This window comes from Amphibalanus amphitrite, unplaced genomic scaffold, assembly GCF_019059575.1.
Source record: "Amphibalanus amphitrite isolate SeventyFive unplaced genomic scaffold, NRLGWU_Aamphi_draft 000976F_arrow, whole genome shotgun sequence".
NCBI classification, from domain to species: Eukaryota; Metazoa; Arthropoda; class Thecostraca; order Balanomorpha; family Balanidae; genus Amphibalanus; species Amphibalanus amphitrite.
The window spans coordinates 10,849-21,162 of NW_024882470.1; the positions used below are offsets into that span (position 1 = coordinate 10,849).

General features: G+C 49.6%; 1 protein-coding gene across 5 annotated transcripts; it reads right to left on the reverse strand.

The window, feature by feature from the left end:
* Positions 1–2,162: 2,162 nt before the first annotated feature.
* Positions 2,163–8,993, reverse strand: LOC122368802 (fatty acid oxidation complex subunit alpha-like). Of its 5 annotated transcripts, none has more exons than XR_006254301.1 (2): positions 8,599–8,993; positions 2,163–2,717 (listed from the first exon to the last, which is right to left on the reverse strand). XR_006254301.1 is itself a non-coding variant. In XM_043343050.1 (2 exons), exons 1-2 carry the CDS (start codon positions 2,912–2,914, stop codon positions 2,517–2,519), a joined length of 252 nt encoding a protein of 83 aa, XP_043198985.1. In that variant the 5' UTR covers positions 2,915–3,301; the 3' UTR covers positions 2,163–2,516. The 5 variants fall into 5 exon arrangements, 1 of the variants encoding a protein (XP_043198985.1); XR_006254304.1 differs by lacking the exon at positions 8,599–8,993 and adding an exon at positions 8,447–8,586; XR_006254302.1 differs by lacking the exon at positions 8,599–8,993 and adding an exon at positions 7,670–8,268.
* Positions 8,994–10,314: the final 1,321 nt, after the last annotated feature.

Consider the following 10,314-nt stretch of genomic DNA (forward strand, 5'->3'; position numbering starts at 1 on the left):
TCCGCTCTGCTCTGTCTGCTCTGTCTGCTGTCTTGTCTGCGTGTCTTGTCTTCTGTCAGCCTCTGCTCTGTTAGTCATCTCTCTAAGTCAGCTCTGCTCTGCTGCGCTCTGCTCGCTCGCTCTGCTCTCTGCTCCATAAGTCATCTCTAAGTCAGCTCTGCTCTGCCCTGCTCTGCTCTGTCAGCTCTGCTCTACACTACTCTGCTCTGTTAGCTCTGCTCCGCTCTCCGTTAGCTCTGCTCCGCTCTGCTGTCTGCTCCGTCTTGTCTGCGTGTACATTATGAGTGACCTGCCCGTGACCTCTCGCCGGCAGCACGCTGCATGGCCACGAGGAGTCGGTGTCGTGTCTGTCGTTCGGCGGCCCGGCCGGTGTGGTGGTCTCGGTTTTCTGGGCGGCGAGCTGCGTCTGTACCGCCCCCGCTCGGGACGCACCACTGCTGGAGGGGCTGCTTAACTGTGAACACCCCCCCCCCCCACTCTAACTCAACTCTTGGACCACATACGGGTGTTCGGAGTATTAGAACGAGTATTGGAACATATTGATCCCTTAAGAACCTCTTCAAAAACTCTAGCTTGACCACCAGAATATATTTTTCTCTGAATACGCATAGCACTGGCACACACGCGGAGCTGCTTCCCATGCATACCCTTTCGGTAATATCACATGTGGGCCACACAAAGGGCGGGCCACGGGCGGCAAGCGGCGAGACCGCTGCTCTCTCAAGCTTCCCACATCATCAAGTGTCTGCGGGGTGACACGTCACCGTTCTCCAGGTGAACAATCAAATGATAATAGACATTTACCGGTACCTGCATGAGCCACTGGTCATTTCCTAAGGCGATCAACGTTACCAACTCGATTCTCGTTACCATCTCGATTCTCCGGGACACTTTATGCTGGCTTGAATAGCTGTAATGAAAGTGCATACCTTTAATCAGTTCAAGCCGACCGCACGAGTAGCCGGCAACAGAAAGAGAAAAAGAAAGAGAAAACTTCTACTAACAATGCACATTGCACGGTGTTCAAAACTTTCATTCGTGTAATAACTTTAAATGCACTTTCTCACTTATTTATCATGTAAGGGCAAATCCCTGATCATAGTCTTTCTTCCCCACTCAGCCGATTTTGCCACCCTTATCCCACTTATAAGTGACACTAATCAACCCTGCCCCAAAACCTCACGGTTATCCCGCACACCTCCCCGCCAGACAAGGAACGCACCTGAAGTGCCGTCATTTATCACACAGCGAACGGACATGAGTGTACTCGCCCCCTCTCTAGAGTGAATACTTCCCGATACATTCAAATTCACCCCGTGGCGAGGGGATCACAGCCAGACTCTACTCGGCTCAGCGGGGGACAGCTCTGACAGTCGTCCCGGACAGTGTCCAGAGCCGGCCCAGGGCCAGAGCCAGAGCCGGAGCCGGAGCCGGAGCCGGAGCCCCCGACCGAGCTCGGCCCCGCCCCCGCCCGACCCGTCCGCTCGGCCGTACATCGGTCACGTGTCGCACCTACCGGATCACTGCTGCTCGCCTCCGGCCCTGTACCCGGTGCAGGTGCACCAGCAGCTACCGTGCGCCGGCTCGGCTCCCCCGCAGCTCCGCCCGGGGAGAGCGGCGGCGCCGGTCCCGGCCGGGCGGCGCTCCGCTCCTCACGGGCAGGCCGGGAACCGCGCGGCACCGCCCGATCCCGGGCGGGCGGGCCGCTCGGCCGCCCGCCGCCCGGCGCGCCAGCCGCCTCCGCCGCCACCGGCGACCCACCCGGACTGCTATGCAGTGTGCACGATGCGCTGAAGGTGACACCAGTCCTGTATCCGGATGTTCTCGCCGCCTTTCACCTTCCTGCAGTAAACGTAGCCTCTCCTGGTAAAAACTGATGCCACCTTGGATCCTCATTCTTGTTTACGCGCAGTGAGTAGCAGATTGTACATGCGCTGGGACTCGGGTGTCAGAGACTCGCTGAGGTAAAGTGCTTCCATCTCCCAGCCACCTGACGCACTCCACCTGCCCGGTCGAGCACCGCCCCTCCGTCCGGCCAGCTCGAACCGTTGCTCAAACAGTTCGTCCCTCACTGTCCGTTTGACAAACTTGGCGATCACTTTACCATTCCCCTGAAGACGATGGGCGACCTGGATGTCACCTGTCGTTAATTTCAAGTCAGGGAAACGCTTGTTGAGCGCTTGCACCGTCATGAGCTCAATGTCCTCCCCGGGCTTCCTGTCACCGAATTCCTCACACGTGATGATAAGTGAGGACATGCGCCGGTTTCTGTTGATTCCGTCGACCTTTTCCTTAAGCTCCCTGGTCTCCTCTTTCTGGGATGTCATTTCCCGGCGGATCATCATGACATCTGTCTCCTGACATTCTGCCTCGAGGATCTCTATTCTCCGCTCCTACTGGGCGAGTCTCTTTTCCAGTGTCTCGATGATCCGAGCGTTGCCCGCCTCGATGAGCCGCTCGATGGCCGGCAGCGTCACCTCCGTCCGCGCGGCGGCCGGTTGGCGGGCATCGGTCGCCTAAGGGCGGGCTCGGTCACGTGGAGAGCGCGACTTGTGCCCGACCAGCTCGAATCCGACGCTGTAGACAGCGACAAAGCGCTTAATGCCCTTGACCAGCTGTGCGGGGCCGATGCGGTCCACGAAGCGGAACGGTCCGCCGGTGAATGGCGGGAAGCCGGGACCCAACACGCTGGCTCCAAAGTTGAGCCACGTCGAGACCTGTCAAAATGCGATACACTTAAGACTTACAACTGAGGCAACCACAATCACGAGCCATGAGTCACGTTAATGATGGCAATACGATTTATATAAATAAATAAATCTAAATAAATCAGGTTAACAATAAAAAATAGAGTTACATCCACCTTCACAGCTAACAAGGCGAATCTCTCGACGACGCCGGGTTCGTCTTCCATAGCCCATTCGGTGAGCCCCAGCAGCCGGGCGCCGTCCACAGAGCGGGCGGCGAACGGTATGCAAAGGAAAAAGGCAGGGCATGAATAAATAAGAATGATAAAGGGCAGGACAGACAGAGCAGAGCAGAGCAGAGCAGACAAAGCAGAGCTGACTTAGCGAGCAGAGCTGACAGGAGCTGACAGGAGTGGAAGGGAAGGGCAGGGCAGGGCAGAGAAGGGCAGACAGAGGCAGAAAGACAGAGGCAGGCTAACATTTTATTTTTATTGACTTAATAGCAAAATGGTATAACCAAAATCATTTTTACGAAATTTGAGATAGTCCCTAAACTGTAAAGTGCTAATGAACTTGTATTTGAAGTCAACGAAAACTTCGCTGGTGAGGCGTGCCCAGGGGCGCGGGAACTTCTTTCCGACTGGGGGGGCACACCATAATAGAGATCAACCTAGGGTACCCCCAAATCTAGTTTTCTCACCGGTTTTAGGTGAGAACTTATTTTTATTATTTATTATTATTTTTTATTATTATTTTTATTTTTCACCACTTATTTTTCACCCCTCGGCTTTTTCAACAAAAAAAGAAGACATTTGCAAAAAAGTGTGGTATTCCGTCTCAAAGCTGTGGGGGCACCGCCCCCACGGCCCCAGAGTTGGGGGGGGGGCAAACTGCCCCCACTGCCCCCCGGCTCCCGCGCCTATGGGCGTGCCGCGCTTAACATTGGCATAAGTTATGCTAGAAATTAAAATTAATGAAGTCAAAATCATTTTTGAAGGAATCTAAATAGTCCGCAGTACATGACCCACTTAACTTTGACCTAAGGAACGCTCTGCAAATTGACCGTGCCGCGCTTAGATTTTATGCTCATTGAATTGGGAAGGTCAAATTGTATAGTCAAATTGTTTTTAAGTAATTCTAAATAGTCCGCAGACCATTAAAGGGACCCTCCCACCTTCATAAAAGTTAATGAATTGACATAAAAGTGATATACCGTGAATCAGAAAGAGCGAAAATAAACATCTACCAAGTTTCACCCAAAAATATTCACCCGTTTTTTTTTTTTGACATAAGACTTTTATTTTTGCTTGAAAGCATAGGGCGCGTTCAAAGGGCTCATGACGTCATCAGAGTCTGTTAATGGTTAAGAGATAGGGACAAGCTAGTCCCACTCTGCAACTGAATGGAACAAATTTCTTCAACACCACGAAGCTGCGGGGGTTGCGACCAGGATAGATGGTGGTTTCTGAACCTGGCCGCAAACTAGGCTATCTCAACTCAAAACTAATGTTAAGGTGGGATGGTCACTTTAATATCGAATATCAATCTGAATCTGAATATGTTGCCAAATTGATGAAAATTCAGAGTCGTCGGTGTGGGGCCCTCAAGTCACCGGTGGGTGGCCGTCAGATGCGCAGGTGATGAACCCTCAGAGGCGCCGGTGTTGAGCCCTCAGAGCCGCCGATTTGTAACCTTCAGAAACACTGTTAGTTGGGCCCTCAGGGGTGCTAGTGTTGGGCTCTCAGAGGTGGTAGTGTGGGGCCCTTAGAGGCACCGTGTGGAGCCTTCACAGTGGCCGTTATGGGGCCTTCATAGAAACTGGTGTGAGGCCACAGGCGGGTGTGGGACCCTTGAAGCTGCTGACCCCTAATAGGCCAGTAAGGACCCTAAGAGGCTGGTAAGTGCCCTGAGAGGCCGGTAAGGGGCCCACGGAGGCCTGCAAAGAGCCCTCAGAAGCCGCCAAGGTGCCCTCAGGCCTCAGGGGTCACCAAGGGGCCCTGAGAGGCCGCCAAGGGGCCCTCAAAGGCCGCCAAGGGGCCCTCAGAGGCCGACAAAGGGCTCTAAGAAGCCGGTGTGGGGCTCTTATGCAGATTAGTGTGGCTATTTACGAGCCCATGAGGTGCTCTTGCGAGCCCTGTGTGAAAGACAGCGGTGAATGAGGCCTTTTTCTGGTCCCAGTCGGGTCCAAAAGATTTTGTTCTCCTTTACAAACTTGTACTCCGGCGCCCGAAACCTTTTAAGCTTTCCAGCCTGTGTCATGAAAAACTGCTATCATGAGTCATGACATTTGAAACGTGTCAGAGTAACACATTTTATCAGTTGTGTTGTCACATAGGCATAGGAACAGGGGGGGGCGGCCGGCCATGGCTCCCACTTTTTCAGTCATTTTTTAAGTAAAATATTTATTTTTTATTTAAATACAAAACTAAACGTGTTCCGTCGCAAAATGTGTCGTAGCGAAAAAGGAGGGATGTTGAGGAAAGAGGGGCTTGTCGCCTGTCGGAGGATACGACAGAACGTAGCTGCGACAAGGCTTAAATACCCGCTTTACTCAAGAATTTAAAATGCTACACGATCAGCTGATCCCGTAGTAAACGTCAGTAAGGTCGAAACTCTTATCACGCATAAAGGACCATTCGCCCTTCTGGTTTGCGAGCTTATGAGACAGCCAGGTCAAGCATGTTCCCTGATTCTGAAGCTTTGTATCAACTGGGTGAGTTGTGGTTGCTAACGCTCACGTGATTTGGCATAAAATTTGGGATCGATCACAGGAGATGCGTGGCTATAGGGTATCCAGAAGCGGTGCTTTAGGAGAAATGAGTTCAGAGAGTTTGAGGTCACAGAGAGGTAAGTGAGTTGGAAATGGGGTTCACAACTGGAGGTTACAGAGGTCATCTGGGACACGTCAGGTCACAGAGGTCAACTTGGGGTCATCACAAAGCTCAATTGGAGACCACGGAGGTAATCTGAGACACGTCAGGTCACAGAGGTCAACTTGGGGTCATCATAGAGCTCAATTGGGGATCATCCGGGACACGTCAGGTCACAGAGATCAGCTTGGGGTCATCAAAGAGCTCAATTGGAGGTCACGGAGGTCATCTGGGACACGTCAGGTCACAGAGGTCAACTTGGAGTCATCACAGAGCTCTATTGGAGGTCATGGGGGTCATCTGGGACACGTCAAGTCACAGAGGTCAACTTGGGGTCATCACAGAGCTCAATTGAAGGTCATGTGGGGCATCTGGGACACGTCAGGTCACAGAGGTCAGCTTGGGGTCATCAAAGAGCTCAACTGGAGGTCACGGAGGTCATCTGGAATACGTCAAGTCACAGAGGTCAACTTGGGGTCATCACCGAGCTCAATTGAAGGTCATGTGGGGCATCTGGGACACGTCAGGTCACAGAGGTCAACTTGGGGTCATCAAAGAGCTCTATTGGAGGTCACGGAGGTAATCTGGGACACGTCAGGTCACAGAGGTTAGCTTGGGGTCATCACACAGCTCTATTGGAGGTCACGTAAGTCATCTGGGACACGTCGGATTACAGAGGTCAACTTGGGGTCATCACAGAGCTCAATTGGAGGTCATCTGGGACACGTCAGGTGACAGAGGTCAACTTGGGGTCATTTGAGAGCTCAATTGGAGGTGACGGATGTCATCTGGGGCACGTCAGGTCACAGAGGTCAACTTGGCGTCATCACAGAGCTCTATTGGAGGTCACAAAGGTCAATTGGGACATCAGGTTACAGAGGTCAACTTAGGGTCATCTGTAACGTAACCATCCGGTGCTGCGGTTGATAGTTTAAAAAGCTGGCCGGTTCTCCGGGCAGATTTAATTATCCAGGACCAGAACCGAAAACGACAATTCCAACAATGGACCCTTCTGAGACGGAAGATTGCAAACGTGGACCCTCAGCGGCCAATTGGCGTCGCGATGCCCCTCGGGCCCGAGGAGCCCTCTGAATCCGATGGGGCACGTGCCCCTGCCCCTGGCTACGCCACTGGGTGCAAAGAGAATGCAATTGGCGTCGCGGAACACAATGCAATTGTTCCTGCTCCCGTCGCAAGGTGACCCATTCGATCCATAGCCCATAGTTGTCAACCCTGGGACCTGGGTCGGCAACATGCCGACAAGGAAATGAACTGTAGGAGCGTAAAAAGCAATTAAGAACCATTTGTTGTTACGTTTAGTAATAATAATTACTATGCCACACGTACTCGCCGTACCTACTGCCTGGAGCCGGCCGCCGCGCGGTCTCCACCAGTGACGTCACGCTAATGCTCAGCGACCGGTCCATTGGATGTTGCGGGATGATTCTACCTCTCTTATACGGCCTTGGTTTGGGGGACTTTACTTGAAAACTACTGACCAATTCCAATTCCGCTTTCAGATTCATCCTTCTATGTTCATGAGTAGCAAGAATAGTAGGTAGGTACTAAAAATCCATATTAGGTAAGCACCAATTTTTTCATATCCCCACTCTTTACTTTTTGCAGGCTGCAAGTCCCCAGAATTACTTAGTTATTTTCACCAGTGATTGAGCAAATAAAAAGGTAACTTCATAATTGGATTCAGGATGAAAAATAGCCATAGCAAAATGCTAAGAACAAAACCCAGCTAAATAGAATAACCTCAAGCCAATAGGTGGTCAGCCGAGCCATGTCGCTTCAGAGAATGGTTTTGGGACCTTACTTGGAAACTAGTTGAACAACTTCAGTTCTGCTTTCATATTTGTGCTCCCCTGCTAATGTGCTAAAAAAAATATTATAATGAACTAACATTTCCAGAAGTTTTTTTTTTTCAACACTCAATACCACAAGCTCGCCACAGTTCCATGTGTTCAAAACTCCAGCTGCCCAGGTATAATTGTCTCTGTTAAGTAATATTAGGCAAAGATTGAGAAAGTATTCTTCTCACAATTGTATGAGCTACAACATATTCCAAGAACATCTCAATTACAAATGAATATCAATTCAAATTACAGGCCATGCAATCCCTACACAGTTCACATGTGCCTTTGACACATAAGAATCAATGTTTTGTCTAAGGAGGTTAGATATTCTATCCAGGTGTTTTCTGCACACAGTGACATAAGAACGATTTTCAAGTTAGTTGAAAGTGTGGTCACCAAGACAATGATAAACAGTCTACTCGGAAAAATGTTGAGTACAGGTGCAGACGGCAGGCAAGGTCACTCGTTACCAGCAGAGGAATGTGTGAAAACACAGGTACACCACCCAAACTTTGACAATTTCAACATCAACTACCAAATGTTCTCTTGAAGTTGGGAGGGCACTGCCCCGTGCTTTCAAAGTCGGAGGGCCAGCGCCCAGCTGCATCGCTGTTCCCATGGGTGTGACAATTTGCATTTTGAGACAAATTCTGAAAACTTCTAGATTTTTCATTGACTTTCTACCAGCAAATTATTTATTTTTTGCCCAAGTTGGTGATCATTGCTCCCCCCCCCCCGCTTTCAAAGTTGGGGAGCAACTGCCTTCGCCGCCCCCGTTCCATGTCTGTCCGCACACCAGGCATGTTCTTGTTGCCCAAAACAGGGTATCAAGGAAAGTTGAAACCTAGGCATTTGAAAATGTCCAGGTAATTAAATTACCTAACTTCTGACCTACATTGCCTGCTGGTTTAGGTACCATCCCTTCAATCGCATCATAGGTACGAATGGTATTCATCCATTGTTCTAGCAACATTTTCTGCCAAAATCCCGTCAAAACACTACCATCAACACTACCAACAGTACAGACACTACCAGGTGAATGGGTATTTTCAACTATTTTCCTTCTTGCAGCCCATTTGTTTCAGCCTGGTGGGTAGCTGGCCTGGACATTTCTGTTGCGTTACCTATCACTTTGCCCCCAATATTGAGATCATACAGATGTGCAAGTTCACAACTTACCTTTCTTTTCATATTCCTCTCCAACGAAATCAAAACTCACTAATCTTCACTCCAGCGAAAATGCCGACTTCAACATACACCAATGCTGTGTCAAAAAACAGTAAGAAACTCGGCCTTGCACAATAACTGAAATTGAAATGGCGCATGGCCGGCGTCGTCTCAACGTCTCCCACATGTCGTTTCGCGAACAATAAGCCAGCTGTCTGCTATGACGTCACAAAATTTGTAAATATTCCTAACATTGCATGGACAAAGTTAGCAGAACAAGAGCACTGCGTGGACACGACTTCAACAACCAATCAAAAACGACCTTGCACAAGCTGACCAATCAGAGGCAGAGTAACATACTCGGTCGATTGGGGCGCCACGTGGTGTTAAAAAAAGCTATGACATCTTTGAGCGGGCTAAAATGGGTGTGAATTTATGGACACGACATCATGTCCATGAAAAGTCTGTCCATACGTCATGCAAACCATTGTCCACGGAGCGAAGCGAAACTACAGAAATAAATTCGTGGACATGACGATGTCCATGAATCCCATAATGTCCATGAAATTCAGGCGGGAACTCTAAATTGTCCACGGAATTAATACATTCCCAACGCACCTATATTACATACAGATTAAAAGCTGTTATAATTATTCGTAGTTTCGAAAATGACAGAACTGTCATTTCTGTATTGCTAACAGCGCGGGAATTCTGATCTCGTGAAACTGATTAGTTTTCCTGCTTGGCAGTTGCCAACCGAGAATGAGTGACAAAATGAAATGGAACAAACAATATAAGAAATTGACTGGCGTTTAGCCCTCGCCCGTATTCGTGTTTTGCCAGCGTTTAACGTATAGGGGGGGGGGGGGTCCGTTGGAATCCCATCGTCGTTTGGTCCCTGGTGGAGCTAGAGCTTCGCGGAAAAAAAATGAGCGTGTTGCCCGAGACGCGAGGAAGCCGATGATAACCAACTTTAAGGTCCTAGGTCATTGGTTAACCTTCCAGGCCAGGTCAATTACCCAGAAGTCGGGAAAATAGGGGGTTATTTGAAGTTCGTAAAGCGAGTTTATTATTTTTGGCTGTTGCTGATCACGAATGTCATGTTAGTTTTGAGCACAGGTGTCTTCGTACATTTAGGCCAGGTCAGGTCAGGTCAGGTCAACCAGTAGGTGTCCTGCCGACTATCCATAGGGAGTGTCAAGTGTCAGCTACCACTGACGGTGTCGTAACATGTTACGAAGGCACTAAAACTACTTCATAAATGATCAAATGCATGTTAAATTCGAAATCGGCCCGAAAAAACTACCCTAGAAACATGTAAAACTCCAAAAAGTGAACCGAGGTCACCAAAGGTCAATGACCTGACCTGACCTTCAGGTGACCTTGACAGTTGACATACTGCGGGACCAACATCCAACATCATCCAGGGACCAACATCATTTACATGTTTGGACGTTACAATCACAAAAAGACTGGAAATGCGCTGATAATGTGAGCTGACTACGCCAAATCGCGATTCCGGCCAAGCCTGGTCTCGAGAATCAGGTCACAAGTCAAAAACCATTTGAGTCAGGGTCATGAAATCTTTAGAACATGTGTAAAATTGATAAACTCGAGAGGTACTGGAAGTTTCGTCGTGATCGGCCGCTTTTTGCGCGAGTTATGTGCGAAAAGCCGAGGTGGTCCGTTCACCCGCCTATAAGTGCGAGGGTTAATTTTGGCTTTTGA